This window comes from Egretta garzetta, unplaced genomic scaffold, assembly GCF_000687185.1.
Source record: "Egretta garzetta isolate BGI_Z169 unplaced genomic scaffold, ASM68718v1 scaffold304, whole genome shotgun sequence".
NCBI classification, from domain to species: domain Eukaryota; kingdom Metazoa; phylum Chordata; class Aves; order Pelecaniformes; family Ardeidae; genus Egretta; species Egretta garzetta.
In genome coordinates this window covers 1,191,781-1,210,749 of record NW_009259421.1, presented here as the reverse complement: position 1 = coordinate 1,210,749, position 18,969 = coordinate 1,191,781, and the positions used below count along the sequence as shown (strand labels likewise).

The window sequence follows — 18,969 nt, the reverse complement described above, 5'->3', positions numbered from 1 at the left end:
TTCAGCCAACACTAAAAAAATCGCAGTTGTGTCAACCTTTTGCCAGACATTTTACCCAAAGACATTTCAGGCACTCAAAGTCTCAGAGGTGCAGGCTTGTTCTGTCAAACCAGCATTTTATTTCAATTGAAATTAAAACCCAGGAAGTTGATTCTGAAGATTATCTGCGTCTTAATTATGCAAAATTCTCATCAGCTGTCATTTTTTCCAACCATGAATTTACTACCCACTTTCCTGCCTCTTTTACAAATACTATAAATATTAAGATTAACCAGTTGTAAACACCTCTGAGATGATAAAAATATTTAGAAAGTGGAGTACAGATGGAAATTACTATACAACCACTCAAAGGGATTTGAAACATTAACAAATACACATTAGAGTGCATCTGCTACTTAGGCTTTTAAACGACATCTGGTATTTAGTATTGCATAATGACCAGCTAGGACAATCTCTTTCCTCTGAATAGAAAAAAAGGGCTGGAGTGACTACTATTATTATGAGGGTTGGTTGGTAATGCTGCGCCGCTACTCAAGAACATGGGAGGAACACCAATTTCAGAGATTTGTAGTTCCTCGGCTTGACAGATGTCAGTAATAATCCACAATAATCCAGAAGCATTACAGTTTGTCACAGAAACTGTATGTGGAGGCTCCACCAAGTATGCCTCTTCACTCTGATGTAACTTTTCTACAGGGAAACTCACATCCTTAACACAGTGCTCTGTTGCCTACTGAGGAAGGGAAAAAAAAAAGCCTACTAGTGCTAGAAGAAGATTAATAAATTCATTGGCTCTCATCAGAAAGATTGTAATGAACACTGTCTATACCAAATCTTCAAAATACTAATTGAACATTATTCCTAATTCTCTGCAGCAGCTACTGTCCCAGGCACCATATACCTCATGGAGCGGGGGAAGACATTGAATGTCTTTTGCAAATAAACAGTCTTCTGAAATTCTTATTGTGCATTCACATCCCTGCTTCCTGCTTATGCCAACATGAAATGTGGATGCATCTACACAACAGTCACACATGAAATGTGAATGCACCTGACAGGTCGTCACACTGGGAAGAACATGGAGTCAGCAAAGCAAGGATCTACATGTAAAAAAGTGTGTTGCTTCCACAAGTTTTTCAGAGGAAGATGAAGACAGCAGAAGAGCTACAATTTTTTTTGCAACAGGGAAGCCCTGTAGGAGGACAAAGAGAGGTTTTATTTCGATCAGAAGGCTTAGCACCAATAAGAGAAAAGGAACAACACAGGATACCCTTTGGAGAAGTCCAAGAGAGAGAGAAAGTGGCCTTAATATAAAGGGCACACAAAAGCAGCTTGGTCATCTCTGCCAGCAATTCCTTCAGAAAAAAGAGCCCCTTCCCCTCCACAAGGTACTGACTGTTCTGCACACTATGCCAAGGGATACAGGAGGTAGGCAGCAGACAGAAGTCACAGTGTGGTGCCCTCTGTGACACCCAGTCACCTCATAACCTCTACTGCTGATCAATACACACAACTGCTGCCTCAGAAACGTTCTCTTGCCTTCAGGTACCTGCTGTTGTAAGCCTCACAGTTTAATGTTACCACACTGAGAACTCGCTGTTTCTGGTTTTACTAATGAATACGCAGGAACATAGGCTTTCTGAGAACTAACCTGCAACGGCTGTATCTAGTTCATCTTCCTCCACGGACTCCTGAGTAAGAAGGTCTGCCAGAGGAGAGAGTGGGTAACAGCTGTTGAGGTTCAATCCCAGCATAAAGTTGTGCACTTTCCCAGCACGCCCTTCCCTGGTGTTGAAAAGGGCACTATCACCCACCAAAGCCATCAGCATCCGCTGCACCCAGCTTTCTTGGCTGCTGTTCTGATATTCTTGATTTGCTTCAGCGTTTTCAGTACCTGTAGAGGAAAATTAAAATAACCAATGGTGAGACAGTTAACACATAAACTATTAAAGATTTCTGGGTCTCTAAAATAAAAGACTTATTAAAATAAAAGGAACAGCGTCATACCCTTCTTTCAAGGAGACGTGGACTGAATGTTCAGAGGAATGGAGAGAAACCATCTTCTTACCTTCACAGGCCAGTGAAACTTTTCATCTGCAGTATAGTAGCGTGGATGTGACCATCAGGAAAATAGATTGGGAACGTGTTAGATGACCTGAGCTGGACTTAACTAGTCTGGATGGCAAGGGCAATGAGGATGGCTTTATCTGTGCTAGCACCCAAATTGCAAACTTTCCTGGGCTCAAGGGACAGAATTAAATCTCCAAGATCCATGCTCTATGTAGACCTAATTTGTCTGGACATGTATTGACACCCTTCTCCATCCTTTGCTGACTGCTAGAAACCCAGCTTTCCTTAAGAAGGCAAGGTCAGTCTGCATAAAAGAGAATGCTATAGCATGGGGATTCTAAAATATTCGAAAATATTCTTTCAGTAAACTGTAGACTACAATCAATATCTGGTTTTAATTAACTGAAGAGTACAACAAAACATCCAGACCTAGACATCTACAGCTAGACATTGCAGTAAAAATAACTTGGATTGGTGCCATCTTGCATTCGTACCGTCAAAACTTGACTTTTTGAGGTGTCTTGTATATAGAGATAATTCAGGCTCATGCTTGATACTTTAAATCCAGCACTGAAATGTGCCTTTTTAATCCAGGCTGTAAAGGAGCTTATTTTTATATAAGTAGACAGGAAACAAGCATCAAATACCACAGAGTTTAGAGGTCCAACATCTGTACAATAATATTCTATAGAAGTGAGAGGGATTACCAAGTGTTTACATATCACATATTTGTAGGTTGTCCACTATGGCTACATACTATGAGAGAAATGTAGTGTTTCATGCTGGCTACAGTGCTTAAACAGGAAATCCGCAAATAAACACAAAATGTGGTATCCCCCTGTCCCTATTATTTTACACATAAGGGGAATTGAAGAAGTAATCATTTAACTGAGCTAGCAACATAATTTGCTGTCTCATCACACAAGATTTTCTTTTCTTCCATGACAAGATCCTAAAATTACAAAGAGTTGCATTCCCATCTTTGCTTTAGTTGTTAAAAACATGATCAGGTTTCTTCAGGTGAAAATCACTGTTGTCCCCAAAAGTATCATCAAATACAGAAAGTATTATTAGGACGAGACAGAGACCCTGACTAATACCACAGAAATCTCCAGGTGGTTTAGGTGTCTAAAGATGATTTTCAATAGGATCTTTTCTTCCCACTGCCCAATGTTCCCTTGTGGTTGTGCCTCTTCTGGGAAACTGGATATAGGCATTGTTCAAAACACTGTGCCAAGCACTAGGAATTCCCTGTATCAGATGCCATTTGTAAAGGTGCTAGAAGACATCTATGAATGCTGGAAACACAAACTAGTATTTGATCGAGGAACCCTTGAAAACAATGGATAGCATTAGTTTGCTGGGCTGATAACAATTTGAGCTTTCTGGGAACAGAATTCTGGAGATTACTGGCTCAGCAGAGCCTAATTTTTGGGTGTATGTGAAATTGTAGATCTCTGTGAAGTCCTGTTGGGCAGATGCCAAGACTGAAGATGTGTGAGAGAATAATATGATCGCCAGCTTGAGCAGGAGGCATTAAGTCAAGCCAAAGGCTTTCCTGAGGTGTCTCGTTCAACATTTCTCTATTTTGCTGAGCCATTGGCTCCTTTAAGATCCTTTGGCTGGGCAATTCAGTTTTACCATCGGTATAAATGAGAGCAGTTGTAAGAGACTACTGGCAAGACTAAGGAGAACCAGCTATGGCTAATTACCAACATCCATGAACTCGAGAGCTGATGAAAATTATGTAAACTATGAAATAAAATGTGAGGATTTCCTTACCTTTTGGATGCTGTGATTCATCTTCACTGTCTGAACTGTCATTGCTTACAAGGTGCTTTAGCCTAATGTTTTCTGTTGAAAGAAATATAAAATTACTTTAACCTGCTAGAGTTTAATTATCAGAACAGCTGAGAATTTCAATGTAATTTGAGTCATAAAACTATCATAGTCTTCATAACAGAAAATACAGCTGAAGAGATTCAGTCTGCTGTGGACATCCCTATGTTCAGAATCTGATCAGAATATATTGGCTTTAGCCTACAATTTTTGCAAAGCTCCTGCACTAAGGAGATTAGCCAAAGGGCTGGGAAAACAAAATGTAATCCTGAAGCAGTACCTACCATTCACCTCTGCACCGCATATCTGACACATTTAATTCACTTTGATTAAAATTTAGATGCATAGCTTCTGTCCTCTCAATGACTCCTAGTGAACTAGGAAGATGGATGTTAATTTCTGTTAATTACCTGCTAATTTAAAAAAAAAAAAAAAAAAAAAAAAAAGAGGAATGCTTAACCTCATTCATACATATATGAATGGATACCCTTACAAATAGTGGGGGAAAAACAAAAGCCAAGAGGGTTATGAAAGTTCTACTGGAGTATGTGTGAAAAATAAAGGCCAATGCAGTTATATGGGTAGAAAAGACAATGGTTTTCATCTCATAACATTAAGTGAGAGAACTAAAACCAGAAATGAGTGAACTTCTCTGGCAAAAATCTGCATTTTGTGAGGATTAACAGTTTTGTTTCCAAAACAACAACAAAGTCATTGTTAACTGTTCATTACTAGCTCAAGGAATTATTTCAAAGTCAAAATGAGTACTGAAAAAGCGGCACATTCCATTGCTCAGGTAAGGTTTGTAGTGGAGGTGAATTCATGTGAAAATGGATTATAGGCTGACATTATTTTTGCTAATTATGGAGGGAAGCTTTCTTGAAATACAGTAGATTTGCAATGTTTTATGAGCAGCCTCATCTTGGAAGCTTATATCCTATCGTGACTGGAGACAGAGACTGAAGTCCAGTGATGCAACTGTATCAAGGAGAAGACTTTTGAAAACTAAAACCCTTTACTCCCTAGTATAATGTATGCTAGGCATCATCTCTGAAATTTGAAGTCAGTTAAAATAAACTGAATGAGGGTTGTTTTTTAATGAACATATTATCAACTAATTGTTTTTTTCCATTAAAAAATGAAAATAAAAGAACATGTACTTTTTCTCACAGCAGGATAATGTAGATGTTGGTCTCTGGTGGCATACCCCTGCTTTGGGCTGTAATTTCCAACAAATGCTGTGATTTCTACCAAATGCAGTATTAAAATAATGGCAATTACACTTTGCACTTTTTGCTTAAGTCTAAATCTAATTCCTATGAGCATGCCTGGCAAAGAAAAGATTGAAGACAGCGTCACCGTAATATCAAGTATAAAAAACCACAGCTTTATTACCCTTGGTAATAAATACTGGATAAGATGACCACCACTGTTGCTTTCCTTCTAAATAGGATTATGGCCTCTTAGACTTACATTCAATACTGTAAAAATCCCCACAGAATCAGAAGAGCTTAGTCATCATGTATTTCTCCTTAAATAGTTTTTCTTTTTAATACTCAGTGGGTTCTCAATATACCAAATACTGTCAGTGGGCAAACACGTGCAAAGACAAACATGGACAAACTCTTGAGTGATGACATAGGAGACAGGTCAAAATAAAAATTGGTGACCAAAAAAGGAAGCTAACACTGTGTGTATCACTCCCTCTTTCTGATGTCCACTGGCGTTCTGCCATTCACTTTGGTGGTACCAAGGTTTCACAAGGAAATCTACAGAACTGGTAATAGATCATAGTTCAAGTCACATTAGTATTTTCACATCTAATACCACCTCAAAGTATATTTTTTGAATTATACGTGAAATGAGCCACGGATGAGAGAGAACATTCTGTCTCTCAAGACCTTAAAAAGTACAACACAGACTTTTCCACTATCGAATTTAGTGACAGAAATCATCCATTAGTAGGTGTTAACACTCAGTACGTGTACCAAAAATATGAACCTGGAAGCACAGGTCTCATTTTCATCCATAAATAAGTACATGATCAAACAGCTGAATACCATCTATTAGGAGACAGAGACAGCTAAGGGGCTAGAGACAGCTAAGGGTCTTGGGGGGTTTTTGCTGTTTTTTTTTAAATCTCCTCAACCTGCATTTTCTCTCCATGCTCTTCAGAAAAATCTGGCTGTCTAGTAAAATTTTTTTATTGGTTATATATTTCCCTGTAATGCTGTCTTCTGAATAGGAAAAAGTGTAAAAACCCCTTTCATTATCAGCTGCATTCTTGAATAAAACACAATAAAGTCTATTCAAACCAAGCTACACCTCTTTCCTTGCAGTCATTATGACATTTATGCATTAGGAATGAAACCAAAATAATTAAATTAGAAAGCAATGGATCAGATAACAACAGGTGATTTGTGGTTAGAATGGAACAATCTAGCAATCCAGTGATAATAAAAATTGGGTTTACTTTACTAATCCCTTGAATAATAGAGTCCAGTGTCAAGAGACTACACAATTAACTATCAAGTATTTGTCAGCTTCTGATCTCCAAAAACTAGCATAACAATGTAAAAAAGGGAGTTGGATTCCTTTAACTTCATGAAAATAGTGGGATATATGCAGGTGACTTTCAGTACTTCTGATACTGATCAGACACAAAAGTGAAAGAAAGAAAATTACTAAACCTCTTTCCTTGCCCTCACCACCATCTAGCACTTTTAGCAATTAAAATTATTTGAATTCCACATTCTTAAAATGACTACCAGCAGAGTGCCATCCTTCCACAGAATAAGAGTGCGCTGAATCTTGCTAGTAATTATTTTGCATAGTAGAAGAATTATTTACTAATATTACCTAATTCTTCTTCCATGGTGGGACCTTTATTTTGAGAGTTGGAGACACCAAGCACTCTGTTAAATAATATAGAAAATGCACTGCCCCAGACACCTGAAAGGGAAAAAGAAAACAATGAATGACAGTTGGTAGAAGAAAAAAAATATATACTGCACTACTTAAGCAGTTGCTTGTTCTCTGAACGTGCCTCTGATTTTGGAACATGCTAAGTTGTAAGCTCATATGTACATATCAGAAACAAAAAAATGGGGAATGCCAATCCATGTCTGTGAAATCTTTCAGATGGGTGTCTTCCAACAAATTGAGAACTCCACTCCTTTTCTCACACTTTGTGTGATTGTATTTAAAAGCCCTTGTCCACAAACTACTGAAATTAATTTTATTTTAAAGTCTCTTTCTGTCACATACTCACCCATCAAGAAATGCAAGGGATTTTCACTATACTTCTTCACCATTGTCCCCATAAAAAATTTGCTTCCAAACAAATCAGGAGACATAAAAGTGCCATACTTTGCCATACCAATCTCATACGGACTGAATTCCACCCAGTCTGCAAAATAAGAAACAAAATTGTGCTTAGTTAGCAATCTCAACCTCAATAGAAACAAAGGATGAAAACACATAAATGAATGAAACCTCTGTCCAAGCAAAGAAATTTTAGTTAAATGGGAACTTAAATAACAAACAGGAGTATCTCTTAGGGTGTGCAGAAGTCAAAATTTTGACTTCAAATGAAGGACAGTCTAATGTCTCAGAAGAGAAGGAATTCTCATTCTCATTCTCTCTTATCACAACAAAGTTTGGTGAAAAAATATGAGGTTGTAAAAACAGAAATATAAAAGTAGTGATCATGAATGAGAAAAACAAAATGACATCTGTTTTTCGTCTCATGTTTCAATATGATTCCCTGTCACATGAAATGCAATGTGGGTCTAAGTTCCAAGTTTCTTTTCTTTCACTGTGATCCTACCAAAAATGTGGAGGGCAGTGGCAAAAGCAGCAGAAAAATTATTTCATATCACAAAAGTTATGAAAGATTCTAGGAGAGGCATCTGGATTCCACCAAAGCCTAAAGTTTCTAGTGAAATCCAACATGAAAAGACAAAGCTGAGAGGCAGCTGAAAAGCTTATTAATACCAAATGCTGCAAAACATGTTTTTAAAAGTACATGCCACTGTACTGAACAGAGAGCTCAATAAAAATACGGAATAAAATGTTCAAAACGCACTTTCTGATCTTAGCAGAAAATTTCAGAAGTGCTTTACATTCTATGATATATGCCTTTTTTGAAAATGGATTTTAGCTGATTTTGAAATATTTTCTTTGATACCAGTGGAGTTACTTACATCAGAGAATTAATTTCAAAAAGGGAGCAATACGAACAAAAAATACCCTACATTTTTAGTATTTCACCCATTCATCTATTTTATGTTACATTATTTTTAGTATTGATTGGTTTGACTGCTTCTGTAAACAAATTAGAAATACTACTGAAATAGAAAGGCAAAAGAAACAGCTTTGAAAAAGCCCTACAAGTCACAGGATATTATGCACTCGTCAAGATAATCAGTGTTTCTGAATATGCTATGTTAAGCATAAGGTTAATCACTCATCCTGAAAAGTAAAGATTTAATCACAACTGCTGAGAGTTTTGTTTCATGGGGCAATGCTTATCTATGCTAAGTCAAATACAACATCCTATTTTACAAATAAACCACCCACCCATTTATTGGAACAGAAGGAAATTCCTTTGAAGGCCCAATCCAGGAATTTAATGGCATTTCCCTTTAGATATATAAACAGGAATTGGCAGATATGTATTCAGAACATTGTTAACAGCAAAACTAAATTTAGAATTAATTTAATCTGTGATAATCCACTTTCATTTTTGTATTTGCACTGAAGAAGACCATTTCTCAAATCACATATCCTGCTTAGGGAAATAAGATTTCTGCCTCAAAATTTAAGGGCTTCAGCACTAGCTTCTGCCATTCTGGAAGCTCCTTGAGACAGTGGCCATGTGTATGAGCAGGACTTGAACATCCCGTGAGACAAGAACTCTATACACCAAGAGAAATACTTAATGTTTATATCCCAGTAAACTTGGTTAGTTCCTTGGCTGTGGCTTATTCCAAAATGTGCTGAAGTCAAACCTCTCAGCACTCTTCACTGTACTTTGGGTGTGGCCCTGATGTAAATTAGACCATAACTCTACACTGCTTGATACCAGATGAAGATGCAACAGATCTTTCCTGTTTTTAGGAGGGAAGACAGAGAGGTAATATTTCGCCAACAATTAAGCATTTGGCAGATTTAGGATTAGGCACATAAAATGCATGGACTGTACTCCCACACTGAGACCAGATTCACTTCCCAGTCCAGCCTTGCTGCATGTGGGCAGGTCAAAAACACATACCCAATCCAGTATGTGTGATGAACATGGCTAACCGAGCACTGACTGAAGGATCCCTCTGAAACCCGGAGCCTGGGATCAGAGTGCTATGAATCTGTACCTCAATGCAGCCCTGCTTGCCAAATGAGTTCTATAGCACTTAATTGGTATGAAGTAACACACACACTCACCCTCTCACAAACAGAAGTTTACCATAATGACTTTCAAGAGCAAAACCCAAAAATCCAAATTTTGACTGGTCTGGCATAGCAGCAGCAGCAAAGCTGGTGAACAAGGCTGTTAGGGGATGGAAGCACTCAATACCAAAGCCAAACTTTAAATTCCACTCCATTCTTTAACACTGGATATCAGTATCTTCAGGTCATTTCTTATCATTAAAGAAGCTATCGTAATAAAAAAAAAAAAAAGCTGTCTTTAACTAAATCACTGTAATTATGTTCAGTTAAAATGATTACTGCCATTTTTGTTACGGCCTGCGCCACCTGGGTCAGAAATGCTATTGGTAGGGAAAACATGCAGAGCCTGGGGCATGAAAGATACTAGCAGCTGCATGAAATCTTGCACCACCTCTCCCAGAAGGAATGTTATCTGATATAATTAATGCATTTCTACTTGAAACAACATGAACAATCTCACCTACTTCTATAATCTAGTAAATAAGAAAGTGTAAATATTTCTGTTCAAAACGCACTATGTATTTCACATCAAGAATAGCTGTTCAGTTCTAAAAGGAGACAAAAAGCTTACAATAGAAACGATCAAGATCTAGCATCCTATATAATGATATAGATGATAGCCTCAAAAAGCAAAAATAAGATCCATTGGCAGAGGCAATACCTTTTTTTAGAGCAACTGGTAAGGCTAGAGAAATTAGACCAGCATTCAGGTCTTGCTTAGAGAAGGCCATTATGAACTAAGGAGAAATTTGTTTTTAAAATCGTAAATAAGTAACCCAAATAAAATATCTCAGAAAACAGAAGCTCATCAAAAAAATCCCAACTTTTATTTTCAGACAAAAAGCTTCCAGTTGCCTAAGGACGAAAGTAGACATTCTCCCATGAAAAACTTATTTTTAAACCTCGTTTTCCATTACAAACAAAGTTTTGACAGCAACTTTTCCAAATAATCTTTTCAGGAAATGTGGATGCAATGTCTGACTCACAAACCTTGGGCAAGCCACTCAGTGTTTCCCTTCTTGGTCTTATATATAAGTATATAGATATACACATAATTTTCTTTGTACAGCATCTAGCACAATTGGACCCATTCTCAATTGAAGCTATCAGATGGGATTAAAACCTATGGAATAAACAAAACCAAAAGCCCCTTTTGTGTAACCAACAGCACTTTACACTGTGCAAGAAGTAAAAAGGAGGAAGTATACCTTATTTGTTTGTTTGTTCAATTCTAATTTCACTCATCTTAGAAAGAGGAATAATCCTGTATGACTTAAAACATTTCCCTTTACCTGTTTGATATACTAATGTTAAGCAGCTTTCTGCTGTTGGCAAAACACCAGCTTTCTTTTTGTCTTGACTCCTGCAATGTATTTAGCTACTTCATGGATCAGCAATATTCTTTTCAATTCGTAGGAAATAATTTTTTTATAACTGTCCTAGTTTTGGCTGGGATAGAGTTAATTTTCTTCCTAGGAGCTGGTATGGTGCTGTGTTTTGGCTTTAGAAGAACTAGAAGAATGTTGATAACACACCAATGTTTTAGTTGTTGCTAAGCAGTGCTTACACGAGTCAAGGACTTTTCAGCTTCCCCTGCTCTGCCAGGTGCACAAGAAGCTGGGAGGGGGCACAGCCAGGACAGCTGACCCCAACTGGCCAAAGGGCTATTCCATACCATATGATGTCATGCTTAGTATAAAAGCTGGTGGGAGTTGGCTGGGGGAAGCAATCACTGCTTGGGAGGGCTGGGCATTGGTTGGCAGGTGGTGAGCAGTTGCATCTCTTGTTTTTCCTGGGTTTTTTCTCTCTCTTTCTCCTGTGTTGTTTTCTTTTTATTACAATGTTGTTGTTATTATATTTCAATTATTAAACTGTTCTTATCTCAACCCATGACTTTTCTTACTTTTGCTCTTCCAGTTATCCCCCTCATCCCACCAAGGAGCGGGGAGGGTGAGCTGTGTGGTGTTTAGTTGCCAGCTGGGGCTAAACCATGACAGTAACATACAGAGAACAAAATTTGGCCACCACTTAACATTTCACAGAAACCTATATAGATTGTTATTGTGTTAGAGTTATTTTCAGGTAAAAAAAAAATTAATGTCTACAAAATGGTCTAAGAATAAGTCTCCAAACCCAAGAATGATAGAGAAATAAAAGGCTGTTGACTTAAAATACAGTCTGTTCGTCTTTCCATGGACAGGAAAAGACGCACCTTAAAAGCCAAGCAAAGGCTTAGTCCCATGTTATGCCATGAGGAACATGCTATGCCATGAGGAGTATGTCCATTTGATGCCTGTTCTCCACAACCCTGTAACTTTGGTGCAAATACTGCACCAATCGAATAAGTATCCATCTACCTAAGTATGTGATCACTTACCCCTGAGTAACTTCCTGTTATCAGACTCTACTGTCAGAGTCCCAGAAGTAGCTGAACACAAACGTGTCCATTTTCCTATCACTTTTTAAAACCCATCAGAACTGTCCTTATGATGTGCCTGTTTGGTATATCTTCAACACCATAACCATAACTTCCTATTATTTTTATAAATTAAAATCTCCCTGTATTCAGTTCATAACAATATGAATTTTATTAAGCCCCGAAGAATGTTTCGCATCATGGCAAATTCTTTCCTAATCCTTGTCATAAAGACTAGTAATTTCAACGTGTACCAGGTTTCAGGATACAATTATTCCCAGAAGTATTAAAAAAATAGGCTTTTTTCAGCCATGCAATTCTCTCTTCTTTTCACAAGTGACTCAATACACAGAATGAAAACCTACCTGCAAACATCAGCTCTGAGACATCTGGTTTGACGTGGAGACATGTAAAGAGTGGGAGCGCACACTGTGCATTATTGATTTTTTCTTTCATGTTGCTCAAAGTGGTGTCCATTCTCTGCATGAAAAGAAAGATATTACGTCCAAATGGATCCTATAAAGGTCCCCTGGTATTTGGGAGATTACTCATTTCTCTGAAATCCTCAAAGAGAAGGAAAATGGAGAAACTCAGTTACGTCCAAGAAAAACAGAACAGAACATGTAAAAGGAAATAATCTGCTTGAATACCTTTTAAATGCATAACTCAGGACGGAAGAAGTGGGAGAAGACAAGATAGGAAGATAAAATAATCATGTGCTACAGAATCCAAAATAACATGACCAAAAGGAAAACAGTATTGCTGGACAAAGCAAGTTCTTTGCCTCTGCTACTGTAAAAGATGAAAGCATGGAAAAACCTCTTAGGCAGAACTGCCATTAATGATCATGTAATGTTTTTCAATCTGTGCTGTTTCTGAAAAGTCAGCAAAGATAACTAAGAAAAGCAAATGGACTATTAAGAGGCTTAAATTTGCTAACCAAGGACCTGCATCTCCCCCAGAAAATATTCTGGAGTCTCCAATCAAGAAAGACTGAAAGTCAGTATGACATGGTAGTACTAAGATGTGTCATCTGTGAATAACCAAGAGCCATAACTCCATTTTTCACTGATTGTGTCAGGTTCAGATTTAAGCTAATTATCTGTACATTTGTTTAACTCCTTGTTAAACAGGGACTTCTAACCAACCTCACAGGATCATTAACATCCCTTCATTGTCAGAAACTCACTTTATGTATCATAGTCACTAAAAGCTGTGTTGCCTGTTTTTGAGTATTTTAGAGTGTTTAAAACCTAATAACAATGTATACTAATGAAAGATACAGGTGTATAAAACAAGTCTGTGAATCTATTAACACATTTCAATCTTATGATAAGATCAAATCCAAATTCTGCTCACCTGACACATTTGAACTTGAAGTATATGTGCCTGATTCAATGAGGATTAGTCAATAACAAAATACAACAGCATGAAGCCCTGCTATTGTCTCTTTTTTCAGAAAAACAAGTAGTAATAGAGATGTGGATCTTTCACCTTGAAATTAGTATTTTGTTGAGAAAATGCTGCTTTTCTTGTAGAAAAATGTGGATAAAAAGGATACCTCATTTTGTAATTTTTTGTTGAAATTGCTTGAGCAGTAATTTTAATGGATGATACACAATATTAAGAGCTTGCTGCAAGTACCCAGCAGTTGAGTTCATTTCTTTCTGTTGCACATGAATGCACGATGTTTTCCTAGCTCTTAAAGAAATTAGTATGATTCAGAAACATGCCCCCAGCCAAGGAAAGCATTTTGTAAGTTTCTTATCCAGTATCTCTTCAGCTATAACCTTAAATATTCCTATTGCTAAACAGTACCAACGTAATTTAAAAAAACAAAAAAAAACCAAAAAAAACCCCACCAAAAAACCAAACAAAAAACAGTAACAGCAGTTATTATGCAATAGTTTCAAAACTATAATAATAATAAAATAACAAACTCACATTATGGATAAGTGTTTCACCTATTAGCATTCCAAAGATATCTGTGAAGGTGACAGGCTGGCCTGAGCTTTTCTTATTCCACAGTGCTTCAATGTAGCGTTTGACTTTCTGAGGGGTGAGCAGCAGAAGTGGGTTGTGACTCACAGAGTTCATCAATTCTTCATTAATCTCCTTTGGTCCTTTTTCTGGAAAATCCGGGTGTGAATACAAAGTCGACATGTACCTGCAATGGAAAATAGACTCTCTAAGTGTCAAAACCTGGTTCAATGTCAGCTGCCTGAAATATACAATAAGCTCATAAATAGTTTGATACAATTACTGATTAAATCAGATTAATTTACTCACCGTTTATAAAGTAAATTGTAATTTCTTTTTTCTCAAGGCATAGAAAGCTAAACAATTTGTTCTAAAGGTAAGCATACAATCAAACACTCAACATACATTCCCATAATGTGCATGAAGTAAAAGATTAAAGTGTTCCTCATTTATCTCTTTAGGGGACAATGGACAGAATCATCAGAAGCTGAAAAAACAGCTTCTTAAGTTGTCACGGTGTACCTAAGTTTGGCAGACTGGAGGTCCTGTAAGTATACACATGCAATTCTTTCACTCTAAGATGTCTCTCTCTCTCTCTCACTCTTCAGTTCATTATTACCATTCAAAAAATACCTAACATCTACCGGTATATATGGCATGCTTTCCAGGATCCAAATGTTTTCATAATAAGATGAAGCACAGTAACTACAACCTGTGCAGAGATTTAATTGAGTCTGAGGATTCAGAAGAGGGCTATCAGACAAATCTTGATTTTGTCATTGAGTAACTCTGGAAATTGAAGGTTTGTTTACTCAAAACAAAGTTTAGACACACATGCAGACAACTGTGGTTTGCACTTGGTTAGCTTAAGTAACACTATGGGTGAAGACTCAAGATAAGCCATCCTAATCTACTAGACGCTCATTTCATTATTATTTATTCAATTAGCTGGCTCAGGTATACATACCATACTGCAGGCATAATTCTGCGTGGCAGTAAGATACACACTGTGCAAGCATGGCCCTGAGATCACTGCCCAGCAATTTACTTGACAGCATGATGAACCCCGTCACATACATGATGTAAGAACTTGATTCATTAGTCCTTGCGCAGTCTCTAAGGCTTAGCATGCACGTCAGCTCATGCGTGGAACAAACACAACAGCAAGCTTCCATCCAAGCAGAGAAAGGAAAATGCAGGATGAAGAATTCAGTACAAGGTTGAAGAAAGATGACAGAAATAATCAGGGAGGTAAATGCACTGCTCCAAGGTTAGGCATGCATCTGAGTGAACAAGCAAAAACCTGCCTCTCCCTGCAGGAAAGGAATTCTCCACCCTTCAGGAAAAAGTAAAAAAAGGAAACAGCATTATTCCCAAGTATTAGACCATATGGAAAAAAAGAAAAGAAAGGGAGTGACAAGTGTCAATTTATTTATTCATCAAGCAAGGAAAGTCTGAATAGGTGACATCACCAAGAGAGCAAAAGCAAATTTGTTTAACTACAACTATTTCCAACGTATGTTCCTGACTGAATCAGTTCATAAAATCTTGCTATTTTAATACAGCTTTTATAGGTTTATATTAGATCAACTATGCATTCACACCTGAGTTTTCCCCAAAAAGGGCTTTGTGGCCAGCTGACTGACATCTTTTCAGAACACGGATTACATACCATTGCCTATAAACACAGTGAAAATTTTTCACGCTGTGTTGCACTATTCAATTGCTCTTTATCCAGCCAAATGGTATCCTCCACTTTGTACAATTTGACAAAAGTACATGCAGGTCTTTCAATAGACAGTGATAACTCTGCCCTCCTCCAACCACTAGTGATAGAAAACTCAGGTTCCAGGGATGCCAGTCTTTTATAGTTCAATCTGAATGAGAAACTTACTGTAGTTCATAGACATGTGGCATTTCAAAACCTTCTGGCATTCTGCAAGTTTTCTATCTAGTCTGGGAGGGGGGAAGCAAACTTCACACAAGTGAAAAATAATTTGAAAAAACCACACAAGGAATAGAACAGATCATTATCTATTTCAAATGAGTAAACTTTGGTGTTAGAGTATTTCCTTAGAACACATGGAACCAAAATTCATGTGTTTCTTTAGAGTTAAACCAGGGGATAAAACTCATTCCAGGCAGATTCCCTGCTCATTTATATCTAGCTATTCCAACATAAGCCTTTTTCCATTACTCTCAAAGAAATGAGATATTCATATAAACTTGTAATTTAGACTGGAAGGAGCCTTGAGGTCTCTATTCCCACCTCCTGCTCAATGCAGAGCCAACCTAGAAGTCAGATCAGGTTGCTCAGGGCTTTGTTCAGTCAAGTTCTACTTTCACATGAAGTATTCACTGAGTCAGATAGAGATAGGATGACACCCTACCCAGCCCAGTCAAGTAAGGATGCAGGAATACATTCCAGTGCTTGACCACTCTCACTGCAAAATAATTTTCCAAATAGCTAACCAAATTTATCTTGCTGTAACTAACTTGCTGGCCATTACTCCTTGTCCTTGCTCTGTGCGTCTCCAAAAAGAGTCTGTGTTCTATACAGCTACCCACCAGGTAGCTGAAGATAACCCACCACCACTACCTTTGCCTATTCCTAAACAAATCCATCTGCCTCACTTTCTAATGTGCTCCAGTCCCCTAATTGCCTAGGTGGTACTCTGATGGAATTAATCCAGTTTGTCAACACCTTTCGTGTACTAGGTGGCCCTAGACTGGATTCAGATGCAGCTCCAGTATTCAAACTGGTACATGAAAAAAACCTGGTTATGATAAAATTGCATTTTGTGGCATCTGGGATACTCTCTCGAAAAGTTCAGATTTTTTTGAAGATGTAACATTCTCTACTACAATCTGATCCATTGACATTAAAACCAAGTTTTAAAGTTAGACAAAAAAAAGTCTGCAATTTTTTACTTAATGAAAAAAATGCAGTGAAATCCAAACAGTTAAGAAATTTGGATTTAACTTGTCAGATGTCTTTGGCTGATGAAAATCACACAGCTTTTAAGCATGTTACATCATTTCATCTAAAAACTGTCAAAACAAATAATTTCAACATTTGTAATAAGTGTAATTTGGGACAATTTTTATAAAAGCCAAGAAGACAAAAGGCTGCAGGTTCAAAGCACTGGGCAGGGAGAAGAGAAACCCTCTCAGAGGCAGACATCATACTGGGGTTCAAAGCATTCTACTGCCTCCAAAGCCTTGAGCTCATAATGCCCAGAGAGTGCCTGTCACGCAGTGAAGTCACTCTGATTTTCTCCTGGTAATGTCCCTGTTAATAGGCTGAAGAATTCATTGAGTCAGACAGAAGGACTTCATAACTATCTGATTAGGGCATTCTAATTGAGACATCTTGGAAGATCTTTTCTCCCATATGACTAACAAATTATTTTAAAAAACAATGTAATTTCTAACTTAAACAGTGGCGATAGAAGTGATACACGGCAAACCACAGCAGGTTGCCACGCAGCATGGCAGTCAGTCGGTATTCTTTCCTACAAGCTGAAATGTATCTGCTCAAATCTCCTTAGGCTAAGAAAGAATTGGTGAACAGGTCCTAGATATCCCTAGTAAATCTACTAAGAAGGGGAATACTGAGTCTAAAATGGAGCAAAAGATCTTTCAGTGATTTTGATTTTGAGGATCTCTGAAAAGTGACCCAAAAGGATACGATCCATTTTGGGTTGAATGAGTCGTCATCTTCACATTGCAAGGAATTTTTTTTCATTTCATCAGGAAAATAAAGCAACACAAAAAATATTTTGGATTTATACCAAAAAGGCTTGGATTCTTAATTTTTTGGTTATAAAGATGAAATAATCAGTTACATAGTCCTTGTTGATACAGGAAAGTGGGTGCATGAAGATCACATGGAGACTGGTAAGCTGTCCTCACCCTTCAAGGCATTCTGAAACACCTCCACCAGCAGACTTGCTTCACTGACCTGCTAGGCTGCAAGACAGCTGTCTCCGTATGTCTTTTCATACTGATAGTGTATGTATAAAATTTGCTGTGAATTATAACCTTAGAAATAAGTCAACTCTCAAGAAAATTCATTCCTGAACTTCCTGAAGAAAAACTGAAGAAAAACAAAAGAAAAAAGCCTTACCACGTGGATCCTGAGAGACCAGCAATGTAAGTCGCACAGTCTAAAATTCCTGATTCATAAAGTGCTTTCATGACTCCAGCAAACCCTACCATGGCACGAAATCCACCTCCTGAACCCAATATCGCTATCACTGGCACCTGCATAGATGAGAATAATAGCATATCACCACAGCAATTCTGGTAAAGACTTAAAAGTAGTAAATAATTGTTATTCATTAATCACTGGCTACATATACCAGCCTTGTGCCTTGGTCACCATCCAGAGATCCTCACAGCAGAGAATAAACCTGTGCTTTTCCAAATCTGTGCACAGAAGTTCTAACAAGCCAAAAAGAAAGTATTCTGCAGTCTCTTAGTGGTACGTGTTTAAGAGAATGGCAAAATACTTTAACAAAGCACTTTGAAATATGACTTTTAAACACTGTACGTAGAATGGAACAGTATCATAATCCCATCCATGAAGTTACCTGCCCCTCTTAGGTTCTCTGGGCCCAAGAGTGATGTACAATATCTCTATGTCATTTATTCAGTCCCTTCTGATTCACAAAGAGCTGGATGGCAGAAGTGCAGCGTGGGAGCAGCACTGCCAATCATGAGCAAGGGAAGCCAGGAATCAGCCAGCAGCATGAGAGGTTCTGTCTGCCAAGGTGGAAATCTCACAGAGGGGCAGAGCAGACTTCCTTCCAGCTTCCCATTTATCTTGTACCTAGGGACCATTAGAAACCAGTAGGTGCAAACAGATGGCATGCAACAAAGCACCTGGCATACAGGGATATAAAGGGAAGCTAGATGTGCCTAGCTCCCATGCAGGGAAGAAGGAAGGTATTACTGAGGCAACAGAAGGGCAGAAAGAAAACATGAATTCCCAGGAGAGGGGGAGCAGCAAGATTACTACTTCTGGCAGTGAGAGAAGTCTCCCCTTCCACCTGCAGCTCTTTGCCTTGGTTCAGAGCCCTGGTGACAGAGAAGGAACAAATGGTGTCAAGGAGGATTTTGGACCAGACATCACATGTTATTGGGTAAGAAAGTGACAAGTGACGGTAGCTGATGACTCCCTCTTCTATGGGACACAAGCCAACCTGCCAGAC

The 18,969-nt window shown here is 38.0% G+C and overlaps 1 protein-coding gene across 1 annotated transcript in view; it reads right to left on the bottom strand.

The window, feature by feature from the left end:
- PLA2G4A (phospholipase A2 group IVA) overlaps window positions 1–18,969 on the bottom strand; it is a 62,903-nt gene that overhangs the window by 8,032 nt on the left and 35,902 nt on the right. The window contains exons 7-13 of the mRNA XM_035892465.1: window positions 17,883–18,019; window positions 13,718–13,940; window positions 12,139–12,253; window positions 7,181–7,318; window positions 6,769–6,861; window positions 3,853–3,924; window positions 1,652–1,894 (exon numbers count right to left, since the gene is read on the bottom strand). Of these exons, the coding sequence (XP_035748358.1) occupies window positions 1,652–1,894; window positions 3,853–3,924; window positions 6,769–6,861; window positions 7,181–7,318; window positions 12,139–12,253; window positions 13,718–13,940; window positions 17,883–18,019 (1,021 nt within the window). The remainder of the gene's footprint in view (window positions 1–1,651; window positions 1,895–3,852; window positions 3,925–6,768; window positions 6,862–7,180; window positions 7,319–12,138; window positions 12,254–13,717; window positions 13,941–17,882; window positions 18,020–18,969) is intronic.